General features: G+C 31.8%; 1 protein-coding gene and 1 long non-coding RNA gene across 3 annotated transcripts; one reads left to right on the top strand and one right to left on the bottom strand.

The window, feature by feature from the left end:
* Positions 1 to 3,352: 3,352 nt before the first annotated feature.
* LOC144549622 (uncharacterized) lies at positions 3,353 to 6,301 on the top strand. The gene is made up of 4 exons (XR_013509734.1): positions 3,353 to 3,698; positions 3,785 to 4,719; positions 5,245 to 5,374; positions 5,933 to 6,301. It is a non-coding gene; the product is annotated as an uncharacterized LOC144549622 (long non-coding RNA).
* Positions 6,302 to 6,816: 515 nt separating this feature from the next.
* Positions 6,817 to 13,232, bottom strand: LOC144549673 (endonuclease NBR9-like). 2 transcript variants are annotated; one of them, XM_078298448.1, is made up of 5 exons: positions 13,031 to 13,232; positions 11,435 to 11,546; positions 11,054 to 11,337; positions 9,936 to 10,005; positions 6,817 to 7,280 (listed from the first exon to the last, which is right to left on the bottom strand). In XM_078298448.1, the coding sequence occupies exons 2-5, from the start codon at positions 11,536 to 11,538 to the stop codon at positions 7,157 to 7,159; spliced, it is 582 nt and encodes a 193-aa protein (XP_078154574.1). In that variant the 5' UTR covers positions 11,539 to 11,546; positions 13,031 to 13,232; the 3' UTR covers positions 6,817 to 7,156. The 2 variants fall into 2 exon arrangements, with proteins under 2 accessions (XP_078154574.1, XP_078154573.1); XM_078298447.1 differs by having other exon boundaries at positions 11,435 to 11,543.
* Positions 13,233 to 18,243: the final 5,011 nt, after the last annotated feature.

Genomic DNA, 18,243 nt, shown 5'->3' with positions numbered 1-18,243 from the left:
TATGGATAATGTTTTTTTTGTTAAGCTTATTGGTACGGGTACGGGTAAGACTAAAGCTTTTTTCGTTAACTTGATGGGTAAGGATATGAAAATGCTTTTACCCGACCTGATTCGTACATGTTAACCAACTTGACACCCCTACAATTGCTCCTCAGCTTCCTTAAACATCTTTTGGAAGAAAAAGGAAATTCCAGATTTTAAAAGGGAAAATATGCAAGAATTTTTGTAAAAGAATCATTTACATCATCATCGGTAGTGCCAGTTCGGTCATAATTGGATCTTTTCTCTTCATCTCCAAGTATTGAAAAATCTTTTGCAACACCTGAAATTTCGACTTTGCATTCTGAAAGAAAAGATAACTTGATTTATGCCATTTGAAGAGTTTTTCATAGCATAAGGTAAGATAAATTAGAGCTAAATTGCTCAGAAAAATCGGTATTGTACAGTACCAGGTTTACATGCCAATACTTGAACATATGAACAAATGTATGTCCTACTTCTACATGAACTTTTATTATTGTAAGTTTTTCAAAGGAAAGGGTCATCAGAAATGCGTATTATACCTGATTATTTGTATCTTACTCTATTTGCAACTCGGATCAATTTCCAACAGAGATGCAGCATCTTTTTTTAGTTGCAAATAACACCTCACTCTTTAACTTTTTCCGTGTTTATTTCCACAGACAATGACATCTCATGATAACCAGTTCATATACACTTGGAAACCAATAGCCAAATCTGCTTATGTTATCTTTGTTCAATTCAAATTTCTCAAAAAATAAAAAAATAACAAAAAGAAAAAAAAAGATCTCATTTAAGTTAAGATCATTAATCAATAACATCAAATCAAACAAACCTCTTCCATCAAACTAACATCTCAAAACAAAGTATGTGCAGGTATCAAATATGACAATTACAAGCATTATTTACAGATTCAACAATTTACTGGGTGGTAAATGCAAAACTAAGTTTTTGTAATGATAGCATTTAAAGTACCTCATCTCCTGGATTTTTATCAGGGTGAAGTCGCAAGGCTAAGTTTTTGTATGCCTTCTTTATCTCTTGCTGTGTTGCTGTTCTCTCTACCCCTAAAATCTGTTCACAAAAATAGCAACCAACTAGTAATTCACCAAATAAATTCAACTGAACTTCAGCTAAAACATTTACAAAAATGCCCCTATAATAGCACTACAGGCCCTTGTATCACAAAAGTTGTGATGTTATATAAATTTAACATCTACAAATATGAATTCCCCTTGCATACTAGTCCTTGAGAGAAAAATGGATTCATAACTTCATCGGGTTTTCAAATGAGCTTCACTGATTCCATTGACCAGTAAAGTCATTTTATCTTTCCATTAACCAGTAAAGTCCTTAAGAAGATGAGATGTTATTTTCTTCTTTATTTCCCGCACAGACTCAGTATCAGTACATACCAGTAAGAACTGGACCTTACTTGCCTCGTACTGAACAAGGTTTTTCTTACTTTTAATCTGCTTTTAATTAACAAAAACTCAGTGGTGAACTAACAGAGACCAGACATATGGTATATACTGGTTCGTTACCATACAAATCAGATCTAAACAGATTTAACAAGAGTACATTAACATAGGAACTAACAGAGACCAGCTCTTTCCGCTCTCGGCGGATCCACCACCACCGGCGGAGCTTGTCTCCGCCTCGTCGGAAACCCTAGTTTTCTTCTTTCTCCCCATTTTTAGTCCAATACAAGTATTCTCTGAGTATCGCAAGAAGGTCTAATTCGAAAATTTTGAGAGGGTTTTGGATTTTCTTAGAAAATATACGACCGTAATAAACTCTCCTCTCCGTTTTATTTGAACTGGAGACCACAAGTGTTATATATTGGAATGGGAATCAGTAGATTGTACTGGAGTGGACGTATAGGAAATTTTACAAAGTAGTATAATCCTTTAATATTCGTTTAAAATATTTGTTTTACAAAGAGTGGACATATATTATTTTAAACGAATATTAAAGGATTGTGTGCATTATCTAGGGCCAGATCTAAGCTGAAATTTTATGTTACCTCAGAGAATAGGGATTCCCTACTCACAACCATTCAAAATGAATAAATCAGCACCGTTCTTCACTTATCCGATGGCATGAAATCTTGATATTTACTAATCATCTAATGTATGTACAGCTATACATATAAAAAAAAAATTAACAAAACATTTTTATTTTTTTATATCTTATAAATAATACTTATATATGTCATTTTTATATACTTTCGTTATTATAAGCCACTTCAAATTTAGAAAATATTTTAGGACCGTTCATTATTACACGGGAAATCAACGGTCGATTTGTGACGAAATCATTCCAAATTTGTTTTAAAATGATCAAGGGAAAAACATTGAACATAACCAACATAAAAATTATGAAGTTTGATTGTGTCTGAGTTTCGATCAAATGTAAAGTGTGTATGGCCCTTCGATCTTTCAATATTCTGTCGGCTTGATGGATGGGTAAATAAAAATAAATTTTCATCAAACTTCGTTGCAGGAAAATAAATTCAGTGCTATTTAATTTCAACCGTTCCAATCAACCAACAAACGACGTGTTTACGTGCGTCTTCATTAACTCACAGAGCAAGAGTTTATGTTCTATGTTTCATAAACTCTTGCTTTGTGAGTTAATGAAGGTGCACGTAAACACGTCGTCTGTTGGTCGATCGGAACCGTTGAAATTAAATAGCACTGAAATTATTTTCCTGCAACAAAGTTTGATGAAAATTTATTTTTATTTACCCATCCATCAAGCCGACAGAATATTGAAAGATCAAAGGGCCATACACACTTCAAATCTGAACCGTTGATATATGATGTGCTGTTCTAATTACTAATGGACACCTCCAATTAAACAATACTGTGTCACAGACTAGGGGACCCACTTTTCTATACCAAATTTTTTATCTCAACCCTCTCTGTACTTAAAACTGTCTCTTCTCTTTTTTTTTCTCTGAACTCAGAGTGGTCGGATGGTCCTTTGGTTCGATGACTCACTGACCGTTCGATCCAAATTAAGATGCGTGCGCTCACTTCAATATCCGTGCGTGAGTGCTTAATTTTCGTGTGCACATATCTTAATACAGATTGGACGGTGCTGAATCTTATTGGACTCAAAAGCTCCGTTCTCTGTTTCTCTACCTAATCTCTGTGTTGTCTGCTTCAATTTATTTTTAACGAAAGCCAAACAAAGCCAAACACCAAACCCTCTCCTCCTCTCAAATACTCTATAAGCTAGAAGAAACCTATTTTCATTGACAATACTAGTTATATTTTTTATAAAAATCTATTCATTGACAAATGGGTCCTGATTTTCAGCTTAAGACGACTTCTTCACTACTGTACTTGAGACTTATTTTCATCTCCCTCCTAACTTTTCATTTCAGTGCCTTTTCTCCCTTTCTACTATCTCCGACAATCATGTCCCACCCCTATTCTCTAACAATCGATGTCCGACCGTTCAGTGAAAGTTCTTTGGCCCACTGCAATTTTGCTATGGATTCTTTTAATTGCTCCCTCTCTCACTCTGGCTCATACCCACTTTCTCTCTCGACATCACTGCCCTCCGCTTCGCACTTCTCACCACATCACTGCCCTCTGCCTCGCCTCTCCTAGTGTTGCAATTATACACTTCAAAGGTCCTAAGAAAGGGTAACTATGCATATAAAGGTGTTTTTTTTTTTCAAATTGTAACATTTTTTCTAATTTAAAGTTCAATTCGAGTGTCACAATCTTCAAATTCTCAATTATTTCAGGTAGAGAAGTTATTTCGAGAGAGGACGTGACGAGGTTGTCCCTGTGGAGGGATGAGATGGTGCAGAGGCTTGATATAATAGTTCAGTTAAGTCTAATTTCTCTCGGCATAATGATTCAGTTAAGTCCAATTTAATTAAACTGAGCCTTAATTTATTAGTAATATGCAGACATCTACTACCACTTAAAATTAAATAAATAAAAAGTGATCGTTGGTAGTTAGAGACAAAGAAATGAAATAAATGAAATTCTTTCACTCATGCACAATATAGGAACTAAATGTCACAACTTAATCAGATTGACATTTAAATTAATCAAGACCACATGGATGATGTTTGAAATGTCATAACGCAATATAGCTTGAACAATGGATTTCCTCTCTTTCTTAAAATTTGGAGATTTTGAATGTTTAACTGTCGCGTGTACCACATGGATGATGACATGTACCAGTGTTGGTGCAGTGTTGGCGCTGGTACATTCGGTACCAGTGAGTTTTGGAGTTTCTGGTTAATTTGGGCAGGTGGCAATTCGGTACCAGTGCATCTTGCTATCTAGGTTTGCAACTGACAGCACCTCTAGGAGTATGTATCATGTGATTTTAGAGGATCGCATGATATGTATGATATTTTTCATCTTGCTGAGTTATAGATTTTATTTCGATGTTCTGCAGTGTATGTATGGACTTGTTTCATGATTGTATAGTTCATTACAAAAAAAAAAAAAAAAAAAATCCAGATCCCAGGGCCAATTTTTTCAATATTAACACCAATCACAATCATTATTAAACTATAAGTTTGAACATTTTATGCTATGCAAAGGGCTGACTTGGATTTACTTGTGTTTAATCAGGTAAAGAGCAACAGCTCATAAGGGCCGATCGGGTTCAATTAAACCTGGGAAAAAAGAATCAAAGGTCATACCAGCAGAGGAACTCCAGGTACCATTTTTTTTTCTGGTTTTTTAAAATCTGACTTGTTTTCTTTAAACTAACTCTAGTGCATACATACAAGGCCAATAGTGTTCGTAGTAATCAAATGAAAATTAATTTTTTCATGATTGTATAGTTCATTACAAAAAAAAAAAAATAAGCCCTTTGCATATTTTGGCACTTCATAGCTTTACTTTATAGTTATTATACACCTCATATTTTGGCTTAAAGGTCATAGTTATTATACAATCATATTTTGGCACTTCATAGCTTTACTTGTTTTAATTAATAAAAGTTAAATTAATAAAAATAAGATCTGACCATTGCGGTTTGCATAGCTTTACGTGTCTCCTTCTCCAATAGGTTATATTATGAAAAGTTCTTCACTTTTCTTTTCTGGTTTTTTTTTTTTTTGCTTGGTCTACTAAATTGATTGTGATTGATGTTAATTAGTTACTATTATAATTAGGTTACTTTATCCTCTTAAATTGTCATAAAATGAGAATATAATCTCATGTACCCTCTGAAACATAGTTATTAAGCTGGTGGACTTGAGGAACTGGTCTTGATACTGGTGGACTTGAAGGGGAAAAGTAAGTAATTGGATGCAATTGTACATGCTCAACCTAAATCTGGCCATTGTGGATTGCAATCTGAGACTAAGGTAAGTTGTGGTTTTTTTAATTTCCTTAAAAAGAAAAAGGAATATTTGTGGGTAAAAATGAAAAATGTCTAATTTCAGAAAGTTAGCAAGAAGAAATAACTAATACCTTTGCATCTATGCTACTGGATTTAGTATGAAATTGATCATACTAAGTTCATGTCGATACACAGTGCAAAAACAACATGTACTATGGGTCAGTTTGTAGTGTCCTTGATGCTCAATTTGATGATTTTATGATTTTTATCACAAAAATGTATGCACAACTTATCCAAAGACCTTCATACAACCTATGTGCATGTTTTCCTTAATTTTTTTCAATATTTTTAACAATTTATTTCATCACTTTTCAGTTTGTAATTTTTGTGTAGAACAAACCATAGATCCAAATTGGATGTTTTTTGTGTCTAAAATTTCAGGAAGTCATGATCTGCACCCACAATTAATTTCAACATTGTATTGCCTAGAGCTATGCCAAACTTAAGTTTTTCTCAATATCAGTTTTGGTTCTGTACCAGTTTTTTTTATTTTCTGACAACCAATTTTTTATAATTTTCACAGGACAAACTACAACTCCAAATTGAGTGTTCTTGGTACCAAAATTCTCAGGAAATTAAGATATTTCACCATGATTTATTTCACATTTTTATGGATTTTCTAAATGAGTTGAATTTGGGGTTTTGTACAGGGAAGTACTGCACCAGTAGCACTATTGTACCAGTTTTGCATTTCATGAGAAAAAACTTTTGAGAATTTATTATAAATGGTAGTAACTATAATGTCATGTGTTTTATTTGGGTTAGAACAAAAGCATGTTTAGCAAATATATCATCTCTTTAATTGTTTATAATTTCTCTTCTGGTTAAATACTTAAAAAATCATCAAGTGCTCAGCTCTTTTATAATTGAGCAAATTTTGTATGCATAGGAGCAGCATGTGAATTATTGTTGCTTTATAATACCTCCATTTATTTGTACCTTTTCAATCATATGTTTCAGTTCATCACAATTATAACTTGTTGTTGTGATTTGTTTATTTAGACAATTCAAAGGGAGATATAAAATAGACAGATATGTTTTCTGTCTTCAAGAACTAAACATTTTCAAGGACTAACTCTTGGAAATAGTATGATCAACTATAAAATAATATAAACTGAATCAATAAAATATTTCCATGGGCATTTTCTCAAGTATTTTCATGAACATTCGTAATGAAATAATATAAACAGACTAAGTAAAACATTTCCAAGGGCTAACTCTTGGAAATAGTATGACTAACTATAAAATAATATAAACTGAATCAATAAAACATTTTCAATGATATTTTTTGAAGTATTTCCATGAACATTCACAATAAAATAATATAAACAAACTAACCAAAACATTTTCAAGGGCTAACGCTTAGAAATAATATGACCAACTATAAAATAATATAAACTGAATCAATAAAATATTTCCAATGACATTTTCTGAAGTATTTCCATTAACATTCCCAATAAAATAATATAAACAAACTAAGCAAAACATCAGCCCTTGGAAATAATATGTCCAGCCATAAAATAATATAAATTTTATCAAAAAAACATTTCCATGAGCATTTGTCATAGTATTTCCATGAGCCTTCAATATAATATAATATTTGGTATGTTTTGGTGGGTCGCGGGTCATGCCAAACTTTTTTCAAGGGTGTAAATGATACATTTCCATATGTACACATGAAGTATTTCAATGCGCTACTTTTTTTAAGGGTTTGCCTTTGAAAATGGTTTACAGTGTCAGAACTGTGTCAGAAAACCCATTTTAATTCCAAGGGTTCTTCATACTCTTCGAAATGACTTTTCAGACTCTTGGAAAATCTAGTAGTGATATATACAAGAATAGTTCCGGGCTTCCCTTCTTTATAATAGTACCTAAAAGGAAAAAATAATAATCATTTTAATTAAACATAAATAAAGGGAGGTTGATAACAGTACCCGCGCTATAGTATATGCACTGTACCCGCATCATAACTACCATAACTATCTTGGAGAACCGTAAAAACTCTAACACATAACTTTTCTTTTCTAAAGTATTAATTCATATGCAATGAAGTATTTATACCTATGCACGAAAAATATTTATAACTATAAGGTGAACAATTTTTTACATAAATAATTGTCTCTCCAACCAAATCTCTCAAATGTACCCGCACCTTAAATACCTGTGGGAGTCAACTCAAACTACATGGGGGACCATACACGTTTTTAGAGTTGGATTTTTTTTCCTCTGTTCAATCTCGTTCATATTTGTCACGATCTGTGAGAAATTTTGCAAATCTAAAACCACGAATGTCTTCTATGCAATTTTTTTTTTCAAATGAGATTCATGATAACGTACTTTCGGGCTCATCGCCATACAAGTATTCATCGACGTGCAAGTATTTATTCCTATATTTGCAATCACTTTTTACATATGACACTAGATGACTTATGAAAGAATTAATATCAAGTATTGCAAGTATTTATAAATTTGCACTAAAGTATGTATATCTATGTGGTAAACTATTTTTGTTAGAGAAAGGTTGACGCGGGAACGATTGGGTAAGGTTAATGTGGTGATACAGGGTCCCCGCTGCTTGATTAGAGGAAGGTTGACGCGGGACGATTGCGGGATGATTGCGGGACTGGAAAAGAGATTATCATAATAAGTTGCGTATTAAAGTATTAATATCTTATCTTTCAAGTATTTATATCTATGAAAGTTGTTACGGGAATGAGTGTGGGGATTGAGAAAAGGGGACCACATAATTAGCAGGGACCATATAATTAGTTGGGATCATAGAGGAAGAGTGTTGCAGAGATTTTAGAATAATAATTAGTGGGGATCATATAATATCTTTTTAGAATAATAGTTAGTAGGGACAACATAGACCATGATACATAATTTTTCTAAATGGAGTGATTAGGGGTGAAAACGGAGCGGATAATGCTGATACCATATCTGCATCCGTCGGATAATGAGCGGATACGAATACAGCTACGGATAGTAAACGGATATCAAAATTCAAAACCAAATCCATCTTAAACGGATACGGAATGGATAGTTTACGGATACGGATACGGAATGAATAGTTTACGAATACGGATTCGAATACGGATATAAAACGAATAATGGTCGGATAATTGAGTTATATGAAATTTTAGATATAAATATTAAATTATTAATTAATAAAACTTAAATATAAATAAAAAATGAATAATGCCTATACGTGGCATAGAGTATAAACAAGAAAATACGTTCAAAAGACTCATGTCCAATAAAAAATGCACACGTGGAGTGGATTTGGACAAAAGATGTTTGACAGTGAGTAGGGGTGAATAATAATAATTGGATAGCTTATGTTATTTTGTTTAAAATTTCTTCATTTGTTTATTCAATCGGGTCCAGATGTAAACTCCCCCATCCACAGCCCAATCAATACTCGGCTAGGCATTATAATAGAGTTTGGCTAGTATAACATCAGTGTCATTTCAATCTATATAACACCAACTCTAAAACTTATCAAATCAACTTCAAATGGTGAATCCAAACCGTTCAAACCGATCTACTTTATTAATTGTGCGTTTACATGCAAAATTTATAACTTTTCGAATTTATTTAGTATTAAGTCAAGCGGTCAAATGTGTGAGTTTTTAAGTTAATTTTAATACATTAATTTTTTTAAAAATTTCCGCTTGATTTGATACTAAAATAACTCGAAAATATAAAAAATTTGTATGTAAATGCATCACTCATAATGTAAATCAGTTTGAACGGTTTGGATTAGACATTCGAAGTCGATTTGATAGATTTTAGAATTACTATTATATAAGCTGCAATGACTGATCCTATATTAGCCAAACTCAATATCGCTACAGCTAACCGCAATAATTTCATTCACGTGTGAAACAGAGGCTGAGCTAGAAAATTTCTGCAAAATAAAGTAATGGATCAAACAGCAGCCCAATGTCCAGCGTCTAACGCCTCAACAGCCAACTCATGGAATTCCGGTTTGTAATCATTTATCCCACAACTTCAAAAGAGAATTTTCAATGCGCTGGGATCCTTATAAAAGAAGTTGGGGAGGCTGATACTTCAACTGGACAAGTCTGGGACTCAGGAAATGAGTGCTGGATTCGGATCTGACTCAAATAATAGGGTTATGGATTCGGGTTTGAAATTTTTTTAATGAGTTATGAATATGTTTTAATATTTTAAATTTAAATTTTAAAACACCAATTCAGATACATGCGGATATCTGATCCGTTTATGGATTTCTATTCGAATTCGTATCCTTATCCGGATACTATTGCACCTTTTTAAAAATTATCTGGATCCGTATTCGGAATTATCCGAATCTGTTTAATCCGGATTCAAATTATATGCAGATACGGTGCGGATATCCGCTGGATAATCCGGCTCTGTTTTCACCCCTGGGAGAGGGTACTCAAATAATTATTTTAAATAAAAATATTATTTGTAAAAATATTAATAAAATATAATAATAATTTCAAAATGAGATATAACAAAAACGAATGTACACGTACCCGTTTTCATCACAAAAATCTTTAATTGCAGTAGGTAATTTTGGGCCGAGTCGGCTATGGATGCCTCTACCTGAAATTAAATCACACTACTCTACATTAAACAATTCTAAAAAAATAAAAAATTCTTAATAAAATAATTTAATATTTTGTTTTTTCAAAAAAAGCAACAAAATGTTCCGTGTTTTAATTTACTTGCTTTCTCTAATTTCAAGATGTGTCGATTTGTTGACATCATTTGTCCCTGCAAATCATATTAATAAACAAAATATATTTTTTTTTTTTGGTTCTTAATAAACAAAATATACGAATGACATTTATCATATAATAGATTTTTAAGAAAAAAAAGCAACAAGATGTTGCCAATTTGAATTTATAAATTAAAACTTGGTCTGATATGTCATGTTTGGTTGTGACCTAAAGGGTGGAATAAGAGGTTTAGTCATTGTCACCAAACGAGTATTAATTGAGCCGATCTAAGATGGCATAAGCTAATATTTAATTGGTCTAAATTAAACTACTTCAGATAGTGGTTTAATTTTATTGCATGTAATGACCTAACTCTAATGAGTGTAATAATGTATTATTAGTATATAATCAGTATATTATTATAAATAATAATTGTTAATAATTATTATTAATAATTATTGCTAATATATTAAGTAATAACTATAATGATAGTATGATATATTTTAGTTATTATTAATATATTAATATTATATAATTAGTATCTTATTACTAATAATTATAATTAATATCTTACGTTGTTAATATATTAAATTATTATAATAATAATTATATAATATATTAAATAATTATTATAATTATAGTTATTATTAATATATTAATATTATATAATTAGTATATTATTATTAATAATTAATTAACTTATGATTCCAAAACTTTAGTTCTCCACCAACTCTAACCAAACAAGGAATACCTTAAGCCATGATCTAACATTAGACCTCAACCAAGTATAAATAATTATTTGTCCCTGCAGATCATATTAACAAACAAAATATACGAACGACATTTACCACATAATAGATTTTAAAAAAAAAATAGCAACAAGATGTTGCCAATTTGAATTCATAAATTAAGACTTGGTATTATCACAAAACCTGTTATGACCAGGAGAGGTTGTGCTGTATCATTAGACTCATTCAGTTGGACTAGGCGTTGAGAAACGTAACCCACGGCCTCTGATGTGTGCAGACCATGCAGGTCGATGACAAATTTGTTGTTTTTTGCATTTGTTATGTTGAATATTATCTCCGCTGCAACCTTCTGCCATTGTTGGGCCTCCGTCAACTTGGAATGAGCCTGCTTTTTTAGTTTCTTACACAACTCGTGATTTCGGCACCTTTGAGCATCCTGGGCCTCTCTGAATAGCGTTTTGGCTTTCCTGCAATAAAATAATTTTGATATGAAATCAAATTGTGAGCTATCTATTTTTCATCAATTTTATTAAATAAATAAATATGCAGATAGAAAAAAAATACTCGCGGAGATCAAAGGCGTCTTGTCGTAACAATTTATATAGCTCATCATTAGACATCTGTCGTAACAATTTATATAGCTCATCATTAGACATCTTCCTGGCCATGACGCCTGCTTTACAAAGTGGAAAATACAATTAGTAGTGAGATAGACAATAAAAAATGTTGTATAAATATTATTTTCATAAATTGTTGTTGTTATTATTATTATTATTATTATTATTATAGCTTCTAGATCTGAAGGTTTGTAGCGAATGGTGCATTTATTCTTCATTTGCTTGTTTCTTTATCTTAGGTTGAGGCAAAAATCTGATATCTTTCCCCTTTTAATCTGATAATGAAGCAGAATTAAGTTGCAATTGGTCATTATTGCAAATTATTTATGCCCAAAATTATACTTTTTCATGTAATTGGTCATAAGCCATAACATGTCACAAATTGAACTTATGAAGTTCTTTTTATGCAATATGACATGTTTATTTGTGATAACATGGTAGGTTTTTAAAAGATTTGGAGAAGGTACCCCACAAGTAAGGAAGTATGCTGATCTTAGCTGAGCCCATTAGTGTTGTAGATGCTTGATAGGTACATTTTTTTCCTTTACATATCTATAATGTATAGTGTTATAGAATTGAGTATGTCTGCCACATACTATTCACAAATGGTCAAGAACTTGTTTTACTTGATAAGATGGTACTGGTAAAGAAATTATCAGGTAACCTTCCATATTTATTTCATTGCTTGTTACAATAGGAAAAGTCTTACCATGTGTACTAGAGTCTGGAATGCAAAAGGTACTGACGATAAAAAAAAGTAAGTCTTTTACATATCTATATTTGGACTGGTGTATGTAAGTTTTCAATTATAGATTTATGGGAAGAGTCTCGACACAATTCGAAGGATGGGGATTAATGCTCAAAGAAGAAGGGACTGAGCTAAAACACAATTCAAAGGAAAAGAAAACTAATTATGTTATTTCTAATATATTTAAACCTTGAGTCAAATCATTTACCAGAAAAAGAAAATGCTGAAGACAGAGAAGAAGGGCCCTGAAGAGGAAGGATTCAGCGACCAGTTTTTACCATCAGCAACCGGATTTGATAAAATACCAGTAAATTAACTTAGTCATACATAAACTTGTCTAGCTTGTTGTCACACATAAACCTCTCTCCAGTACAGTCATACACCCATGCTTAATACTAGTAAACTTAGTCAAAAACCTCTCCCGTACTGCCATCCGATCGGCCGTCCATTTCATGAATTTTGTGGAGCCCGGAACCTGGGAGGATACGGATCCCTTAATATCCCAGTTCTCTCTCTTTTTATTCTCTCTTTTGAAAAAATAAACCAAACACATTTTATTTTTTTTCCTTTGTTATTATTTTCTAAATTTCTAGTTGTCTTAAAGATACAGTGCCATTTTTGCATAAATACCGTAGGACTTGGAGTCAAAATATTGGCATAATACTAGAGATCCCCTATGTCATCGATGTATTCACAATTCCCCTAATCTAATAAAAGAACGTAGAAAACTTGTGCAAATTGCAAAAGCTAACTGAAATGTTGCAAACCAAAAAGGTTAAAAACAGAGAAAGGTACCTGCGCTATGAGAGAGAGCTAGGAGTGTCTTCCGTTGAGAGAGAAAAGAAGAGAAGAGAGCTAGAAATGATTAAATTATAATGGACCCCGAATTAAAACTAATAAAGCTCTGCGCTATGAGAGAGAAGAGAGATGGCTACAAGTGTCTTTCGTTGAGAGAGGTGATGAGAAGAGGAGCTGGAGCTGGAGTTGGAGAGCTAGATATGATTAAGCCTATGATCGGAAAGAAGTATAATTAAAACTAATAAAATAACCGACTCCGAATTAAAACTAATAAAATAATACTTTCCCCTTTCTTTGGAATCGCATGGAACCTTCTTTTTCAAATCAAACCATTCATTTGTTGGAATACACGGATCAAACCATTCATTTCTTGGAATACACTAATTCAAAACAGTTGGTTTTAAGCACGAATCTCAAAACAAATGGATGGTTTGATTTGAAAAAGAAGGTTCCATGCGATTCCAAAGAATCGCAGCAGATTTATTTCCGGCTACGAGTGATGGTTTTAATTCGCCTGTTAGACGGTTAAAAACTGTCAATTGCCGGTTACTATGGGTCCCACTTTCAGAGTCCAATTAAAACCTCTTCTTTTTTGTTTCCGTAGAAGGCGGGGCTGCATGGCATTTTTACCTGCCTCCCCATTAATTTCCCATTTCTCTATATTTTTCATTATCTTTTCGAAGAAGGACACCAAACAGAAAAAAATAAATAAAGGAAACCGAAGATGAAAAATAAGAGAAAGAAAAAGAAAGAAAATTGAAAAAATAAACCGAACACATTTTATTTTTATTTGAAAAGTTTCTAGTTGATTTAAAGATACAGTCAGAAGTGAAAACGGAGTAGATACGAAGTAGATATATGGTAAAACCAAATGATCAATATCTCGTTTTTTCATTTTTCGAATACAGATACGAAGCAAACATCAGACGGATGTGGGTCTAGATCAGATCGGATATTAAATTAAATAATATAAAAATCTATTAAAAAAATTAAAGTTCAAAATATTTATCTAATTATAATGGTGAATAACATAATTAATTTTTCATAATATATATTAAAATATATGGTATATATCTACTATTCAGATACGGATAATTGAAACGTAAAACCATATCAATATCCTTAACCATGCAGATATTCGAATATTGGATATCCACATCTATGTTTTCGAATAAGGATCAAAATACAAATTGAATAAAATAGCTTGTCTTTGGTCTAGTCGTAAAGGAATATAGCTCCCATGTGTGAGGTCATAAGCTGAAAACTCACAAAGTGAGAAAATTCTCTATATTAATACACATGAATTTAAAATATATTAAGTGACTTGACCTTCAATCCATATTTAAAAAAAAATTCGGATCGGATATACCAAAGATGAAGGTTCTCTTTGCAAAAGTCTGTTGAGCACAATGGAGGGATGTGGCCAACCCAAGAGTCTCTTCTTTATTGACTCCGTAAATCATGTCGGTTTGAAATGGAAAAAGTACGAAACAATTTGTAAGTGTGAATGTTGCAAACGAAGATGAAGGCTCTATTTGCATATCTACATTATTTACGCGGTCATGATAATCACTTTTGCATATCTATATCATGATAATCACCTACATGATTTACTTTGCAAATAGAGCCTTCATCTTTATTTTTTTGTCAAAAATGTGTTATAAAAATTTCTCTTGAATAACTGCTGAGATCATTTTGTGAGATTTTCACCTCCTAGCTTACTAACTAGAAAATGGGTTCAAAAATCTCTAATTGAACTGCAGTAGCTTTGTATGTTTTTATCCCTCCAGATTATACATATTGATTGAGAAAGTATAATGCATGTTTTAATTAATACGAACTAATTAATCATTATTTTTTCCATTTTGTAATTAACATGACACTTAAATTATAACGTTATAATTTAATCATTTCTAGAGCTACAAGAGCTGCAGAGATGGCTTTAAAACCCGTCTGATTTTGTTAGACTGTTAAAATCTGTCAATTGCCAATTATTATGGGTCCCACTTTCAGAGTCCGATTAAAATCTCTTCTTTTTTGTTTCCGTCTTCTAACAAAAGATGGGCTGCCGGATGCATGGCATTTTTACCTGCCTCCCCATTAATTTCCCATTTCTCTATATTTTTCATTATCTTTTAGAAGAAGGACACCGAACAGAAAAAATAAATAAAGGAAACCCAAGATGAAAAATAAGAGAAAGAAGAAGAAAGAAAATTGAAAAAAACAAACAAAACACATTGTATTTTATTTTATTTTATTTTTATTTTAAAAGTTTCTAGTTGATTTAACGATATAGAGTGAAAACGGAGCAGATAATGGTAAAATTAACCATATCAATATCACGTTTTTCATTTTTCGAATACAAATACAGAGCAAATATTAGACAGAGATGGGTCCGGATCAGATCGGATATTAAATTAAATAATATAAAAAACTATTAAAAAATTAAAGTTCAAAATATTTATCTAATTATAATGGTGAGTAACATAAATTTTTCGTAATATATATTAAAATATATGGTATATGTCTACTATTCGAATATGGATAATTAAAACGTAAAACCATATCAATATCCTTATCCACGCAGATATTCGGATATTGGATATCCACATCTAAGTTTTCGAATATGAATCAAAATACGAATCAGATAAAATAACTTGTCTTTGATCTAGTTGTAAAGGCACATAAATCTCATGTGTGAGGTCATGGGTTTGAAACTCATAAAGTGAGAAAATTCTCTATATTAATATACAGGAATTTGAAATATATTGAATGACTTGACCTCCAATCTATATTTAAAAAATAATACGGATAGGATATATGTACCAAAGATGAAGGCTCTCTTTGCAGAAGTCTCCGATTACCACAATGGACAAAGCAAAGTTGTACATGATGAAACAAACAATATCTTCTTTATTGATTGCGTCTTTCATGTGGGTTTGAACTGAGGGGTGCCCTTGCAAGCAGGGGCGGAACTAGAAAATTAAGACAGAGAAAGCTGGATGAAAAAACGTCATGTAATTTTATTTTATGAAGGAGTCAAGGGAGCTAATAATAATAATTTTTGTAAAATTTAAATTTTTTTGAAGGTAAAAAATGTAACCTTTCGAACGATAGTGGGTCTTTGGTCCCTCCCCCTGCTTGTTGCATCTTTTATTTTTTTAAGGCAAAGTCTCAATCGCGAGCTTGACTTTAGAATATTTCATATCTATTCTAATGGGGAGGGGGGGGGGGTGGTAAACGATGCAGTGCATAGCGCTGGCTTAAGCTAAAATGTCCCCACTTACTCCAATTAGAAACCAATATTTTTTGTTTTTAGAAGTAAAAAAAAATCAAATTATAAAAAACAAGATGGATTATTTATTTTTATCTAAAATAAAACCAAATCAATGCATGATTCGATCCATTAGGTATTTCCTAATATCAAATTTATGATTCGGTGTAAATTACAGTCTCTTTGTCATTTATAACATAAGAACTACAGACATTAGAAACAGAATCACACTTTTAAGCAATGGGAGACTTTTGCAAAGAGAGCCTTCATCTTTGATAATTATGAAAGATACCCTTGGTGTCTTCTCTTTGTAAGGGAGAGAGAGATTGACAAATAATGTTCGCTAGTTTTAAAATATGCATAAGCGTACGTCGGTATGGTATCCGTTAATGTACGCTAATTTTAAAATATACGTAAGTGTACGTCAGTATGGTATCTGTTAATGTACGCTAATTTTAAAATATGAAAATTTGCAGAATTTCTTATAAAGCTCTCAAAAATTTCAAAATTATGTATTTCTCTCTAAAGTTGATAAATTACTCATTTTTTTGTATTCCTCACAAATTACTCATTTTTTTTGTCTTTTCTATTGGAAACAAATTTAAAATTTAAAAAGTGTCCATTTTATTCTTTATTGGAAGAAAAAAAATACGTAATATGTTTATGTAATACCCAGTAATTTTTTTTAATATAAATTTTTTAAATTAGTTATGAATTTTATTATTAAAAAAAACTTAAAGGTCTATTATCTAAATGTAAATATGCAAATTAAAAAAAAAATGGATAATGGATGAGGTGGCAAGTGCCACCATTGCCACGCGGCACCTTTATCTCTCATTTTTCTCTTTTTCCTCATTCTCTCTTCGGAGAAGGAAATTAAACCAAACAGAACAAAAAAAAAAATGTGTTAAATCTTTTTGTGATATCTTTTTTTTTTTCAAAAATGTGTTGTAAAAATGTCTTATGAATAACAGATCATTTTGTGAGATTTTCATCACCTCCTAATTTACTAACTAGAAAACGTGTTCAAAAATCTCAAATTGAACTGCAGTAGCTTTGTATGCTTGTATCCCTCCAGATTACACATATTGATTTAAAATATGTTCGACCTTCTTATATAGATTTAGCTATTGGATTATTAATCTAACATTGGACTAATATATAAAATAATTATGTAGTGTATACTGTCAATTTTATGCTCAATTAAAATTAATCATTTGTCGTTTATAATTTATTGAGCAATAATGTGTCATATAGGATGTGGGCCTTTAGGGTCTGTTCGGCTGCACAGTGGGAATGGAAATAAGAATAGGAAATTTTTTATCTGAAATTTACTGTTCACGTGGGAAAAAAAAATTCTATCTGAGTGAATTTTATTTTTCCCACGTGAACAGTATTTTGTGGGGAGCAGCCAAACAGGCCCTTAATGTGTAGAGCTTAAAGAGTAATATTCATTTTAATGATTGGTTGAATTGAATAATTACAATATTTGGACAATCAAGGAATTCCTTTGTATGTATATAAAGATTTGGTTCCATAATACAAGGCTATCTTGAATTCATATTCTCTTATCCCATTAGAGAGTTATGTGAGAGACATTAGAAAATGCAGAACTAATAAATGAGACTCTCTAAAGAGCCTTATTATTTTTAAAGAACTTAATCGGTGGCGCTTCAGTTTATATTCAACACAGATGGTCTTGCAATGGTCGATGATGGCTTTCATCGGTTCCAACAAGTAGTTTCAGAGCCTCCTTGTGTTTGAAACAAGTTAAAATTAAGGTTTTGGTCAATCAGCGATGTTAAAATTATAGATTTTGACTTTGAAATTCGCTTGAAAGCACCGAAATCGCCATTTTCTGGTTACCGCGTGTGAACCGGGTTTAACCAGAAATAAACCAATTTCGGCGTTGTTCTGTTCGTAAACCGCGAATATA

This window comes from Carex rostrata, chromosome 35 (assembly GCF_964058835.1).
Source record: "Carex rostrata chromosome 35, lpCarRost1.2, whole genome shotgun sequence".
Taxonomy (NCBI): Eukaryota; Viridiplantae; Streptophyta; class Magnoliopsida; order Poales; family Cyperaceae; genus Carex; species Carex rostrata.
The sequence above is the reverse complement of the archived record's forward strand: the minus strand, read 5'-3'. Positions and strand labels throughout refer to the sequence as shown.

What these genes read in the sequence shown, in the direction of transcription:
- LOC144549673 (XM_078298448.1), bottom strand. Translation starts at nt 11,538, where the DNA reads ATGGCCAGGAAGATGTCTAATGATGAGCTATATAAATTGTTACGACAG. An exon ending in GACGCCTTTGATCTCCGCGA is followed by an intron (nt 11,338 to 11,434) that starts GTATTTTTTTTC and finishes ATTTTATTGCAG; the next exon opens with GAAAGCCAAAACGCTATTCA. An exon ending in ACCTCTCCTGGTCATAACAG is followed by an intron (nt 10,006 to 11,053) that starts GTTTTGTGATAA and finishes ATTTAATTTCAG; the next exon opens with GTAGAGGCATCCATAGCCGA.